The sequence below is a fragment of the Vigna umbellata genome, chromosome 4, assembly GCF_029865625.1.
Source record: "Vigna umbellata cultivar VRB3 chromosome 4, Vumbellata_1.0, whole genome shotgun sequence".
Lineage (NCBI taxonomy): Eukaryota > Viridiplantae > Streptophyta > Magnoliopsida > Fabales > Fabaceae > Vigna > Vigna umbellata.
Window position 1 is genome coordinate 39973537 of NC_142168.1, and position 16726 is coordinate 39990262.

General features: G+C 29.5%; 1 protein-coding gene across 1 annotated transcript; it reads right to left on the reverse strand.

Annotated features, from left to right (window-relative positions):
- Nucleotides 1-4924: 4924 nt before the first annotated feature.
- On the reverse strand, nucleotides 4925-10777 carry LOC124822467 (uncharacterized). Its single transcript, XM_088112087.1, has 7 exons — nucleotides 10639-10777; nucleotides 10226-10374; nucleotides 9483-9616; nucleotides 8698-8878; nucleotides 7322-7927; nucleotides 6393-6572; nucleotides 4925-5301 (listed from the first exon to the last, which is right to left on the reverse strand). The coding sequence occupies exons 1-7, from the start codon at nucleotides 10679-10681 to the stop codon at nucleotides 5122-5124; spliced, it is 1473 nt and encodes a 490-aa protein (XP_087968213.1). The 5' UTR covers nucleotides 10682-10777; the 3' UTR covers nucleotides 4925-5121.
- Nucleotides 10778-16726: the final 5949 nt, after the last annotated feature.

Genomic DNA, 16726 nt, shown 5'->3' on the forward strand with positions numbered 1-16726 from the left:
TCCTAAGATAGCTCCACAAATACATAAAATTGTATCTGCTTTTACGAATAATAAAAACATGATCAAAGCATACCATTAGAACCACTGATTAGCAGAGAGTTTTATAGAAGACTCAGGCCTCACATGCAAGCTAGAATCTCTCATATGCATTGAAAACACAAAAACTAGAGAAAATAATAGAAATCAACTTACTCTTTGATTGACTAAATTTAAAGATCTCACTTAGATAAAAACAAAGAAATTAAATCTTCGTAAATAGAATAAAGAACTGAAAAAATTTAGAGAAATAATATAATTTTAAATAATAAAATTCGATTATATAAATTATATTCATACTTTAAATTATTAATATTAAAATAATCAATTTAAAACATGTTATCACATCTAAAACATAATTTTTTAAACTTTTTTAATTTTATTTGTGTTATTCTTCAATGAGCATGCGTCAAATTCTAAAAGAAAACGTAGAAAAAAAATTATCATGTTTTTAGTGATACAACTCCACTTTTCTTTAACGTTAAAAGCAAACATGTGATTAGGTATTCCTTTTTAACACGTTAATGTTTAAACTTGAAACTCGGTTACTTATATCATATATATATATATATATATATATATATATATATATATATATATATATATATATATATATATATATATATATATATATATATATATATATATATATATATATATATATATATATATATATATATATATATATATATATATATATATATATATATATATATATATATATATATATATATATATATATATATATATATATATATATATATATATATATATATATATATATATATATATATATATATATATATATATATATATATATATATATCATATATAATATTTCGATGTTTTAATAATGTCACCTAATTTAAAATTAAAACTAAAAATTATAAAATTGTGATAAAATATTAAGTTTTAAAATGAATAATATTTTAAATATGATAATTAATTTTAATATCTAAAAAAAGAATCTATAAAAGCATGTTTTTAATTTGCTTCACTTTAATCATTGATTTGGATGTTACATTTTATTTATGAAAAATGTGTATACAAACTAAGGGGAAAGTTTGATAAAATAATAGAGTTGATAATTATATATTAGATTTATGAAAATTTGAATATTAAAAAGTGTTTTGAAACATTGAAAGAGAAAGGCATATTTAAAATTTTCTTGGTTTGGATATAGAAAAGAAACATTATTAAAGTGTGTATTCTTAACGACGAAATGGTACTAGATTTGGTATATATATATATATATTGAAGGAATTGAAGGTGAAGAATAAAGTTGAAGAGAAGTGATGTGGGAAATGGGTGCACGTGAAAGTATTGAAGTGGGGTTGACGAAAGAAGACAAAAGAGGATAAGATAAAAGGTTGAAAAGCATTAATTGTTTGCATATGAAAATGAAACATCAAAGTGGTCACCAACGTGCTTCTCAATGAAAAACGACTTACCACATTTCTTTCCTTCAAAAACCATCTTCTCACGTCTCATTATAACATCTCTATGTCTCTCTAACAATATTTCTTCACACTATCATACAATACATATATTTCAATTTTATCTTTATATATTTCATTTCACAACCACTATGTATTCTTTTTTCTCTTAAACTTAGGACTTATATAAATTATTTTTTAGAGTATATCCATACTCAAAATTTATTTATTTTCCAGTCAATCTTTATTATATATCATAATCTAATTTTGGGTGTAGTCTTGTTTGTGTGCATCCATCATCATTGTTCTGTCATAAACAAGGGTGAGTGGGCTTGTTTTTATTAAAGTACTAAAAATTTTGACTCATCCATTAAAGAAAAGGCTGACACATAATTTCACTAGTTTTTTTTATTTATTTTAGTTTTTCCTTTTTTTATTCTAATACCCGTATCTTTTTAAAAGTAAACTTAATTGTGTAAATACTTTTTATGTCACTAATTAACATATGTAAGTTTAGAATCTCTTTTAGCATATGATTCCTTATAATTTCAATAAGTTTGGAATGTGAATGCAATATGAAATTTTTAGATAGAGTAATAATAGTGGTAGAGTCCTTTAATTAGTTCTTGATCCATAGCAATTGAGGACAATAGTTTGTATGCACTTTTGTTAAGTTGTCCTTAATTACCTTCTTACTAGCCCATGCTATTATATTTCTCTAATAAAATGACATTCTTCATTATGTTTTTTTCTTTTCACTTTTATCTTAACATAGTTTATATCATAATTGTTTATTAATGTTAAACTTTTATTATACATAAAGTGAAAACCAAGGTTATTCATTATAGTGAAATGATGAATTTTTTTTAACAATTTTAAACATTGTGTCAAATCAAAAACAGACAAATACATCAACCATTATATCAAACCTAGATTATATAAGATGTTGATTTAATCATCTTACAATAAATTGGAGTTTCACTATTAATACTTGAGGTCTTTGATGTATGATAGAACACTTGTAGTTTTGGTTGAATGATTGAAAACAACAAAACGTACAGCTTAAAACATGAACGTTGATATAGAATGAAAAACATTTTCAATACAAGCAAACCTAATTTTTCATATAAAAGTCTAAGAACTTGCTTTAAATAGAATAGGACCATATTTAACAATTAATTTATTTCCTCGGTTGTTTTATTAATTTTAATATATATTAAAAAATACTTAATCATTAAAATATTTTTAAATCTTTAATGGATTAATTAATGTTTTCAATTAAATGCATTAAAAATGCTATTATTTTTATATATTAAATTGTTCTATTATAACTAAGAATTATAATTTAATTTCTAAAGGTTAACTATTTATATCAATATATCAAGGCATATTAAAATATTAGTAAAAAAATACGAAATGAAAATTAATCTAAAGATAAAAGAAAAAGATAAAACTAATCCAAGAAGATCATTAGAGAGATTAGAAGCATGATAGCAAAGGCAAGGAGCAAGGGATAATCTTAGATTCTGCTTTTGTAGGGTCACAAATAACTTGAAAGCGACAAAAAAGATGCACATTGAAACCAAACACAATCAGCCATAAATCCGACACAAAAACACTGACAGAAAGAATATACAGAACGGTAATCTTTTCTCACATTGCTATGAAAGGAAAAGAAAAAGTGACATGAAATTTCAACCATCCAAAGGTTAATGTTTGTCACAAAAAATGCAACTGTGGAAGTAAAAAATTATATTTGAATTAATTTTAATATTCAATTGCTATAAAATTTACATTTTATTATAAATTGACAAAGTAACTGAATTTGTTAAACTTATAAAATTAGAATAGAAAATATTAAATGAAAGAAGTAACTATTTTTTATTTAATATTTTGTTTTCTGAATTTGAAGGATTGATTCTCATTTCTGAAATATGATTTGTGTTTGTTCAACAGGACAGGAAAGCAAACAAATGACATTAATGTTAATATCAGAGAGTAGAGAAGAGGGACCCAGCAAGACATTAGGTTCATGAAACCTTGAATTTTCTTTCTGTTGGATTATGAAACAAAAGATCACACACAACACATGATACAATGAATCTTCTGAATTCAATTTCATCAAAGCATTCATATAATGCACAACTGATGAATTCTGTTCTTCTGAGCCGTCCAACTCAATCCAACACAGTACTCACATTATATAGGATAATTGAGTTCTACACTTTATCATAATTTTAAAACCCACCTTTACCTCTTTAAAATATTTTACTTGATTTGAATATGTACAAAAAATATCCACAGTTTTAGATTATTAATATTTTAACATTTTTTAAGACATACTTATATATTCTTTGATAATGATATTTCATATATTTTTATAGTAATACATACCGCAATAGGCATTTATGTATTTTTCTTGTTTAATTTGCAATTGGACATAATTATTGTAACCCAGAAATCAATATTAGTCTAAGATAGACTGTACTACCAAAGGGGCAACAGAATGAAATTAATAAATTTATCTATATAAATTAAATTATCTACAAATATTTAATTTGTTTGAAACACCTGAAAAAAAATTATAGTATTTTAATAAGAAGTATAGCAAAATATAATATACAAACTCTTCTTAGGTGTATTTCTACTTTTATTATATTAAAATATTATATTTTTAAAAATATATAATTTTATAGTTTTTTATAACTTTTATTTTATAAGTAATTAATTAAAAATTATAGAATTTCACACACACACATATATATATATATATAGATATAATTTTATAATACTATCAAAATATCATGTGATGGTTATTTGTAAAAACAAATAATTTAACGATTTTAAATAAGAGACATTGTTTAATTACTTAATTTATTAAATAAATAACTTTTTTGTTTAGTAAAGAATAAAATTATCCCATTAAGATTGACACAAAAAAGTTACCAAATACCATATTCATGTGTATGATAATATAAATTATAATCAAAATTAATTTTTTTATTTGAATAATCTTATTAAAACCCACTTCTAAAATAGTTCATTCTGTTCAAAAGCAGAAGAAAATGACTTTTACATCAGAAAAAGTAAATATGAATCTTAGAAAAAACTATTAGAAATAATTACAACTACCATCCAAAACACAAGTTATTTTAAGAACTAGTCTTTTGTGGAAAAAGAACTAAAACCTTGATGTTTAAGTTGTCCCAAACATGCATAAAAACAAAAGATGAAAAAAAATCATTTATTAATATTATTTTATAAATTATGCAAAGTTTCATTAGTTTTTTAAGAATAATTTTTAAGATGTGAGTTATTATAATATAAAAAATTAATTTTAAAATTAAAAATTAATCTACCAAGAACAGATATTCATTTAAAAGATTGATCTTCCTCAATAACTGTTTTTTAATATACAAATATCAATAATCAAACCCTAAATCACATGCTTAAAAAGACTATTATATTATCTATGAATGAAGACATGTCATTGATTTTGTCCTACAAGTTTTCACTTGTTGAGAATTAAGTCACTAACAAATTGTAACTTACTACAATGTAGCTGAAAATTGTGAGCATGAATAAGTTCCCCAAAATTACAACATCTCTCATAAAATGAAAACATGTTTGGGACTTGGAAAGATGCACACTAATAGTGATTAGTGCGATAAAGCATCCGAAGTTCCTTGCAATGATTGCATGTCCATGGCCGTAGAGGAGGGTCCATGCAATAAGAATGAATTTTTTGAATTTGGCAAATATCACAATTCTCAAGGAGATCCTCTGGTTCCCGACCACGGCAAATTACACAAGCTCCCGTCTGTGTAGACTGTATAAGCAAAAGACAATCCACGGAGTGACAATCATATCAAGATGCTTATAAACTTTCAATGACAATATAGGAAACAACCCAATCTATATATAAGTATATCAGTAACAACAGGAAACAAATCAGTCTCTCTATATATATGTATATCAGATGTAGGATCTAATGTCTAAATTTGTGATTAGAAAGTGTGTTAAAAAAGTGTATGTTAGAAAGTGTGTTCCTAATATTTTTCTTTAGAGAAAATTATCATAAAAATCACAGAATAAAATCAAGTTATTGCATATAGATTTTCTTCTGGCTTCTTATAGGTGGTGTGCATTACAGTATATAGAACCATGCTCATGGACATTAAATTTTATGGATCATGGTGGATTGGTGAAAGTCATAGCCTGTCTAACAAAGAACAGAGAGAAACCCAACATTACAAAATCATGGATATCATAAGGCTGACAGTGAGAATGTTGGTTTGTTACACAAATAATAATTCTTAATAAAACAATTCTCTATTAAAATGATCAAAATGTTGGGTGGGGTAGAGTCCACACATAAAGCATTCCAACTTAACAAGTAAAACAAAAGTTGCCAGCTCATGTGATATTGTTTTTTAGGCCAAATAAATCTTACTCGCTCTCATTATATGGTTGCAACAACCAATTAAACTGCCACTTATTTATGAGCCGTCCAAATTAAGCAAAGAGCATATAAGAAACATTAAGTTCCAGTAGAATCTATGACAGGCTTTCAGTGAATACCAGTCAATATCTTTAAAGATGTCAATATTGTATGGAATGTATACAAGCCACAACTGTTACTGTACAATCAATAATCTAACAACCACTCATTCCAATTTTTTTCCTGTGTCTATGTTGGGCCACTTCTTTCCTCTCCTCTAATTTTTTTTTTTTAATAATCTAGAATAGTTTTTAAACCCTACAAGAAGACAGACTATTTTTAAAATTTGAACCCATGACCTTAGGTAGCAATCTAACCACTGAGTTAAGGCTCGTCCGTGTGTTATGTGATTTCAACTAATATGGGAAAAAAAACACCCAATAGAGATAACAGCTAATATAGCTCAAGGATAAGCGTACCTCAAAGGTAGTATGCGGTAATTCTTGATCCATGGGGATAAAAATTTCTGAGGCTGAATTGTTACATGGGATTGTCTGGGAGTATACTTTTTGATCCGTAGTGGCTGCATGCTCGACTTTCTTAATCATCACAAAACTTGCCTTGCACAGAGGGCAAGTTGATGTTTTTCTCATTGAAGTCTATAAATATTGAAAAACAAATGAGAAATGAAAGAGACAACCAAATAATATTAAGAGAAATCTAACGAGGTTGACTTAATCCATCTTAATCTTTAAATAGGACATTTTGGAATCACCATCAATTCAAACGAGTGCATTAGTAAGAGAGCCTGGACAAAATTGATAAATATACTTGGGTAAATATTTAGTTCATTACAACATTTTTAGTACAATAAAAAAAAATTACAATCTTAGTACAAAAACTATAATTTCGTAAATTTTATTTGAACTTCGTTAATTGTTGAGGTAATCGAATACATTAATACGCAATTAACATTAAAGGAAGTTAATTTCATATTAACATTAATTTTTCCTTTGATATTCACACGAAACAATTACTAAAGACCAAACACATACTCAGTTGTACTAACCATTAAAAAAATTCAAATAAAACTGACAAAATTAAACTTATTGTACTAAGACTTTAGTTTTTTTTCTTATTGAACTAGAAAATAAAATATAATAATATTTGTTGTATTGAACCGAAGGGTTTCACTAAGAAAATAAAGCAAAACAATGAGGTGGAGCCTCAAATTCTAAATGATAAAGAAAAGCATAAATTGAATGAAAGTTAAATTATAGTTTAGTTAGGATTAGGAAAAGAGACCAACTTGAAATCTAGTCAAAAGAAAATGGCATGCTACAGAGATCATGATCATCAATTAATAGGCTTTAATTCGTAAAAATGGCAAATAAATGAAAAGGCATACCCTATGATCAACCCAACTCTGGATGCATGGAAAACAAAATCGATGTCCACATGGCAGAATCCCCCGTGTTGTGCTGAAATCTGTGAAACATATAACACATGACATCTCTGTTGAAGTAGGTAAGCCAGCACCATTATCAACCTGATCACCATCGGTGAATTTTTCCTCATCACTAGAACATAAATCTATTGATGTTTGTGGCACACGTAGGGCATCTTCTACAAACAAAGTTGAATTTCTAAGCGTAGATATAGGAACTGAATCTTTGATCTGTTCAATATCATCTGAACCACCATCGATAATTCTATTTTCAGTACTTAATCCAGCATTAGGTCCTTCACTATTTTGTAGAATAGTGTTATTATTGAGACCACCAGAAAGGCTAGATGTCGCTTCAGCGTCTGTTTGTAGTCTATCCGCTTTAAAAAGGTGGTCATCTGAGCTTAAATCCAAAATTGAAGGAGCCAACACCACATCATCAAGATTTCTCGTAAGTCTTCTTCCTTTACGAGAAGGTCCAGCTAGAGTAATCACTCCCTTACCGTTACAAATGTTCCTTTTTCCTTTCTTTGACAGTCTAGACGAATATGAAGTTGATTCATCATGCTTAAAAAATAGGGAATGCAGAGAAAACAGAAGAAATTAGCAGGCATTCCGAAAGAACAAATAATGCCGTATTCACGGGGATAGCAAATGTAATGCAAGTAATTTATAAAGCACCAACAATGAAGAAATGATTGAGATGCAGAAAAAAGTTCATTCAGACAATCAGCTAGTTTATCCTGCTACATATTTTGAATTATCGTTCATCCTAAAAGTAATCTATGATATACATACCTATGGCATGCTTTTTCTTTAATTGACCATTTCGTAGAAGGCAAACCACATATGTTGCATGAAGCAAGTAGACGTATTTATTCAAGTCTGTAGATGAATAATACTGGCTACAAATTTTAAAATAATCCTTTGATGCAAAAGATATCAGAAAGCCACCACTAAACTTTGACGACGACTCAAATCTAAAAAGAAAACAATCCCATCTCCGTCACAGAACAATTGTGGTACCTTTTTAGTTTTTAATTTATCAAGGCATAACAAAGAAGTGCAATAAGAAACCTTGCCGGATGCCATAAAAAATACATATAGATTTAAATGGAACACCTAGATGTGCAAATGAAATTTTTTGTCTATAGTTAATATCAACTATTAAGATGGGTGTTAATGACTCCAGATATCACAGTGTGAAAGTTGTGACCCATTCTAAAATCAGGCAACAAAATTATGAATCAAAACTTGCTTGAAAACACTCAGAATGTACATCATAAAGATTAAAAATGTCCAAGAGGTGAATAGAGAGAATCGAGAGCCTAATTTACCTTTTTCATTAAACAAGAATCTTCCAAAACATAAGCTATTGAAATTCCAGAACCGAAGTTAGGTTTTTGCCTTTCAGTCCCTGTATCATGTAACTTGTCACTGACGATTTTTTTCTGTGTCAACCTACTGGTCCGAACAGTGACGGGAACTTCCAGTAACAATCGCCCTACTTCATGTCCACTGAAAATAATAATGATAATAAGTGAACTTAAGAACAAATATTCCCCAAATGTCAGATTAAACGAGAAGACCCAAAAATAAGGTCCTATATAACCAGACAATGCACCCAAGATTTTAATCAACTGCATATAATAAAACCGATGATCCCAAAGTAAAGAAACTAGAAGCAAACTCCAGAGTCCACAAGAAACACGCCCATTATATAACATCATATATGGTAGATAGAAAATCAACTATCAATAACCAACTTTCAATAAAGTTGTAGCATAGCACTGATGCCATGTTAAATGTTAAATGTCAACGTTACTTTCCTTCAGGTTTAAGTTGTGGGGATGTGATTTAGGAATGTGAATAACTTCATATCACACTAACTTTCAATGTACGCCATAACACAATCCAAAGCAAAAACTGCCATATAAAATTGATCAGTTCATGCTTTTTTAACGCTCATTCTAATTCCAAGAGCATGATGATGACATTGGATGCTGACTAAAACAACCAATCATCATGAGTTATTTTCTTTCAAAAAGCTATAACCCTGAAAAATCCATTACACTCTGGTATAATTCTTCCCTAATGAGGATAGAATAGAAAAGAAATTCACCTCTGCAAGGTATAAGAATCTTCTGGAACACGCCTCCCTTCCTTTATGCAATCCTCAATCCATTGGTGGTTTACTACAGGTATTCTAAACTTCAACGCAATATCGTATTTCTTTCCTTCAAATTTCCAGCACACCTGATCAATCACAAAATCAATCAATCATAAAACAGTTCTAGATAGCTTGCAACAACCTGTTCATTCATTCCGAAACTCTCTTCTTCCGCCTAAATTCTCCCTCAATTCTCTTTCCCTTTCACAACACAGAAACAGACAACATGCCTTCCTAAGTCACAAACCTGGACATAACCTAAATCCACCACCCAATTAAGCTCTCTGTCTCATTCACTCAATCAATACACAAAACTCTTCGATTGAATTACCAAATTCAACATTCCGCACCAAAATTCTCCATCGAATTAAGTTTCTCACTCTCTCACTCACATGCAAACACTCCAGATGCATTATCAAAATCCCCCATCGAATTAATCTCTCTAACCTCTAAATATATATCTTTCTGTCTATCTCTCCCAACAAAGCTATCTTTCTCTCCCAATTATTTTCTCTAACTCTCTCAATTAAGCTCCTTCTCAGTTAAGCTTTCTCATTCTCTCTCTCTCTCTCAGTTATCTGTACCTCTCTCAATTTAGTTCTCTGTCTCAGTTAAGCTTTCTCTTTACCCCTCTCAATCGTGCTCTCTCATTCTCTCCCACGAACAAACTAAAAAAAACAAAAACAAAAACTAACCAAATGCGTTATCGATTTTGACATTGTGCCAACGTAATTGGCGCCGGCATGTGAAATCAGCTTGATGAGATCGAACCGCTCGGAGCCGTGGTAACCGCTAACCGTTGCCACCACGCTTTCCATTCCTTGAACCGGAGAATTTGCAACTTCTGCTCAATAAATAAATAAACGGCTTCAGATTCAAGAATAGAAAACAAAAAAGCAGAAATCGTGTTGAACGAAACCCTAGCACGAAGGTTATCCTCGGTACGATTCAACTCGTAAAGTTATGAGGAAAAAAATAAAAGGCAGAAAAACTGTGACTATTTTCTTGGTGACGCAAAACATTCCAATCGAAATTCGAAGATATATATATATATATATATATAGAGAGAGAGAGAGAGAGAGAGAGAGAGAAAGAGAGAGAGAGAGACCGTGAGATAGACGAGGAAGTTGAAAGTGTTCTTCTGCTTCCATGACACTTCTCTTCAGAGTTCAGAGTGATGATACCCGAAAACGTCTGGCGGTAAATGCAAATTGAATTTTCGAGATCAAAATCAAAACCAAGGGAGGACATTTTATTATTTGGATGATATATGTTTTCATTTTTTTCTATAAATGGGATTTTGATTTTTTTTACATTTTTAAATTTAAATTTGACCTTTATGAAACAAGTGATTTTTCATATATAATATTTTAATTCCTCCAAAAATTTGTAGTCATTATTTTCCTTTCCTCAAAGTTCATTTTAATCTAATATATTAATACTTATTTTAGAGATTTAAGAAAAAACTACGAATTTAGTTTAAAGTAAAATATTCTGATATTATATTATGCATTTTAGCATTTAATGGAAATAAATTTTAAATGTATAAAAGGTAAAAAAAATCTGAAAGAAAAAAAAAACTTATAAGTGTTTAGTTTTTATTTCATTAAAAAATCCATTTCTCTAAATTTTCTTATTTTAATACTTTGTATATTAAAATATAATTTGAGTATTTTGTTATGACATAATACAACTGTGAAGATTAAGTTGAGTTAACGAAATTTTTTATTAAGATTTAATATATATTTTTGTTAGGTTAAATCATTTGAAGTATTTATTAAGTCAGTCTTTGATTTATTTTTGTTTTCAATTAAGTCTTTATTCATTAAAAATTGATGCAATTGAATCTCTCTTATTAAATTGGTTGAACAATGTTAAATATACGTTGACATGATTTTTTTGAACGATACGGTGAAGTGAGGTTGTTAGTTAGGTCAATTTTGTTATTTTCAAAATAAAAATTTTGGGATTTCGTTGAATTCTTAATTAAAGAGCGCATAAGGAGTTTGTCGTTGTTCTTATGCCACATTGTTGGTTAGGTTGGTACTTTTTCTTCTTTGACGATGTTGTCGGTGATTGTTCTTGTGTTACAAAATTTTTTATCCTCGTTTATCTATTTCTTTGATGTTGTTGGTGGATATTTATTTCGTTGGACATTATTGATGTTCCTTTTTTTGTTTGTTACTAGAGTAATAAGTATGTTGATATGTCGTTCATGTCCGTATTCCACATGTAATGGGTGGCGAAAACAAAACCGTAGTCTATGTTTTTATGGTGGTAGAGGATCGAGAAGTTTGGATGTTTCACCCATTTGTCATTGTGAAGAGAAGTCAATGTTGAGAACTGTGAAAACTATTAAAAACCGAGGGAAATAATTTTGGGTTGCCTTAAATACAAGGTAAAATACATGGAACCTATTGTATTTGTGTTATTATTTTTCGAAAGAAGCTATTGTTAATTTTCTTTTACATAAAGGAATATCCAATCATTGTGGTTGTTGATTTTATTTTTTTTTAACAAAATGGAAGTGAAGAAGTTGGTTGCAACTACTTCAAATGGTGCGCATGCACTGATGATGAGTTTGATGAAAGGGGTACCTATGTGAAGTGCGAAGGAAATGATGACAGTTTCGTGAACACGAAAGAAATGGAAGTTTATAGGAAGATGATACGTAATTTGGAGAAAGTTGTGTTGATTCTTCAAAATTGGATGAAGGTGTTGATAGGGGTGGTTTGTGTTCTGTGTCACTAACATAATTTTAGTTTCAATGTTGATGACAACTCCATGATGTGTTGTAGCTATCTTGTTTATTTTAGTTAATTAATTTAATTTCTTTGATATTAGGATGTATACTTGACATTGTGTAGGATGGACAATTGACATTATCTATTGTTGGTGTGTTCTTGAATATAATGTTGTTCAATGAATTGAAGACTTCCAGAAATTTATAATTGTTTGTACATTAAAAAAACATTGAGAATGGTATAATGAGAATGGTTGAATGAAAATGGTTGAATGAAAATGGTGTAATGAAATGGTATAATGAAATGGTATAATGAAAATGGTTTAATAAAAATGGTTTAATGAGAATTGTATAATGAAAATGATATTACAGAATAGCATAATAAGTGTAATGAAAATCATATAATGAAAATGGTATTACAGAATAAAATGATAACATATATAACAAAAGGTTCGATCCACCACATAAGTTTTGTACAATACCGAATTATTACAGAATAACCTTATCAAAGTGTACATATTATTCAGATAACCATTATAATTGTTCAGACAACCATTACAAAAGTATTAAGATAACGTTCAACTTCAAAAAATATCATGTTTTTGAAATTCGTTCCCTCTTAGGCTTGACCTTCACCCTAATGTCTTGATGGTATAACTGCTTCAGATGATGGGGTAGGATATTGTGCTTCCTCGGAGTGCATAACATGTTGTTGGGTTCCTTTGGGGCAACAACTTCTGTTGTGACCCGCTACCCTACATAGCCCACATATATATTTTTTGTAGGCAACCTTTTATCATTCTTGTTTCATCCTTTGTCATCTCTCACTGCTTTAACCTTCTTTTCTTCTTATGACAATATTCATTTTGCAGGAGGCAACACATCAGGATATATGGTAATGTCCCACATGTTATTCTTGATAGGATAGATAATTGATGAGTAAATTTCTTCATATGTTGACTTCCTAAAGTAATAAGGTATGAAACCTTCTCCCTCATGACAAAAGCCATCGAAGAATAAACTGAAAACTACAATACAACATTTACTCACCTTCGACGTGATTCGTCTCCAACCACCTCACAATTCCAACCAAGAACATCTGAAAGATGACGACAAATACCTCCAACAAAACTCTAATTTATGTTATCGACAACTAATTTTACTCAATCAATCCCCAATTTGCATGAAACAACCCTAAATCGTATCACTAAACCTTAATTTTGTACCATGGAACTTCAATTAAAACATCCCTAATTTACTTGAACAAATAATTTTAATTAAATTTTACTATTTTTTTTATGTTTAAAATATGAAGATCCATGTCAGTGCCCCACCTCAACGTATTATACAACCTCACTTCGCCTCGTTGTTTAAAACGTATCTTTAATATTGTTCAGTCAATTTAACAGTAGAGGTCCAATTGCATCTTTTTTCACAAGTAAGGACTCACTTGTGAACAAAAATAAGGTTGATTTAAGATTTCAAACAAAAAATTGGGACCTCGAGAATGATTTAACCTTTAAGTATTTTGTTAAGAGAATATATTATTGGTATAGAGTTTGATATTTGATGTAAAAGGCTTGATTGGATTATCAAAGTGAAAAGAGAAATTACACTATCTTAAAGTAAAGAGAATAAATTATATTTTATTCAAATAAGATTTTGTTTATATATGTGAAAAAGTACTAGAGGTATTGAAAATAGATTGTACATCTATGCATACATTATTGAGAAAATGAATATATTCAAGTGAGATTTATGGATGATGGTAAAAATGGTTGTAAGTAAAAATTAGTGCTTTTAAAATTTTTTTAGTTAAAACATTAATATATTATATTTATGTTTCATTCTTGAATATTATTGTTTAAGTTATGGAATATTTTTCCAACCATTCTTAAGAAGTGAGTCATTTTTATAGGGTTAAATATGTTTTTAGTCCCTCAACTATCAAGTGTTTTTGGGTTTAGTTCCTCTTCCAAACTTTGCTTCATTTTCATTCTTCTCCTTAATGAAATTGTAATATTTAGTCATCGAAAACCAACGACGTTAAATGTTAAATTTTCAATGAGCTGACTAACGGTGTGTCACGTTTCATGCCATGTGTACACTTAGAAATTGAAATTCTGAAATTGAAAGTTTCCTCCCTTCACCACTCTTTTCTCCTCCACCACCACTTTTGCCTTCACCTCCTCTATCACAAGCCTACTTCTGCAAACAACAATAATAACCAAATAAGTTGATTAATCATAATTAAATAAAACTAAAACAAAGTAAAAACGAAACCTTTCTTTGTTGTAGGAATTAGACTTCTTCAACATAGGGTTTAGGGTTTCCAAAAATTAGGGTTTCTAGAAAGTTGTTGAGGGGGTTGTGTCGTCACGCAAGAACATGGAGGCATTGGTTCCAGTTGAGGCTTGCGTGAACTAATAACAGTGGCGTGATTATTCTGGTGAAGGCAAGGTTTCGCGACATAGTTTTTGTTTTCTGATTGCAGGTTGGAGGCTCCTGAAGGTGTGAAAAAGGATGGAAGACAAAGGGCTTCGCGATGGAGATTAGTGGTGGCGCAATTCTCGGTTTCGTGAATTGTGGATTTCTCTGTTGTTTGGTTTTCTTTTCTGGGTGAGATGAAGGAGGGGGAACGAACTTGGTTTGAGGCTTATGGTGAGGAAGATGAATATGGTTGATACATCGCACTGAGTCTTGGTTGTGCGATTGCAACGGTGTTGTTTGAGTTTCTGGATTTGATTTGTTTGCAGGTTGCTATGAGAAGCGATATGGAGATTGTCCCTATACTGTTAGGGTTCGCAAATTGGGGTTGAATGAAGGCTTCATGATGGTTGCGCAAAGGAGAAGATGTCATGGTGTGCAAAGAGTTTCTAGGAAGACGAAGCTTGCAATAGCGCTGCGATTTGCGGGATGGGTTTCTTCTCTGGAGCGCGATTTAGGGTTGCTACATTGGGTTCTGTCACGGTTTGCGGTTGGTGGTGGAGGAGGACAAGAGGGTGGTCAAGGGAGGAAACTTTCAATTTCAGAATTTCAATTTCTAAATGTACACATGGCATGAAACGTGACACAACATTAGTCAGCTCATTGAAAATTTAACACTGTTGGTTTTCGAGGACTAAATATTATAGTTTCATTAAAGAGAAGGATGAAAATGAAGCAAAGTTTGGAAGAGGAACTAAACCCAAAAACGCTTGGTAGTTGAGGGACTAAAAGCATATTTAACCCCATTATTATATGATACATTCAAGTGTTATACGGATGTTCAATGTCACTTAAGTATTGATGAATTAGTGAAATTAGTAATTTTAGAACTTGTTGGGTGATACAACTAGTGTAATTCAAGCATTAAAATGATGTTCAAGCAATGTCCATCAAGCGGTAGATAAATGTTTGATGAGGGACAATTCATACCAATTGTTCTATTTAGAGATGCATGCATGTGTAATTATATTGCATGTGATATTGTATGATATGTTTCAATAGTGTAGCCCATTATAGATATGTTTGCCTTGTGTTGTGATCCTTTGTACTATTGCTCTTTGTACTATTGCTCTTTGTGGATATGTTATAGTCCTTTATAAGTGCATAGTGAGGATATATGGTTTCAAGAGTTGTGGTATTAGTGTATAACTCATATGAAAGAAGATTTCTTATGTTCTTTTGAAGATTTAATCATATAGATTACGATATTTGGTGACATGAACCTAAAGAAAGTTTGTACATGAAGTTTTTAAAAAGTATGTCCATGAATTACTCTTACATAACAAGTTAATGATATATTTTTTAATATGTTTATTCGTAATGCAAATTTACATTCTAGATGATATAATTCATAATGTAAATTTAGAATATAATTTGGAATACAAATTATATTCTAAATTGTACAATTCGTAATATAAATTTATATTATAAATTATATAATTCATAATATAAATTTAGAATATAATTTGTAATTTAAATTTATATTCTAGATTGGACCATCCATAATACATGGAAGATAAATTATAGATAAATTATATTTTGGATTGTAAAATTTGTAGTACAAATTTGAAAGTAACATCAGAGTACACAATTGTTTAATAAGGGGAACTAGTTATTTCACTATTAATATAGAGGTGCAGGAAGAAAACATGAAGGTATAGGAAGAAATCCTCTAATAAAGAGGTGAAGACTCACTCTGTACCCAATTGGAAACTGTCTTTTGAGGACAGGAATATAAGGCCTTTGTTATAACTCTGGATAGTATCAAAATATCCAAGAATTTTTATGATAATATCAAATGATAAGCGGCAACAACAAAAATATCCAAAGGAAACAATGAAAAGATAAATGTAAAAATAAGAAAGAACAACGCATAGAAGTAACATAGTTTGGTTGAAGTGTTAACGAACTTCAAACTACATTTTAGAAAAAAGTCTCTGTGAATTGATATTGAAACTTAGAAGTT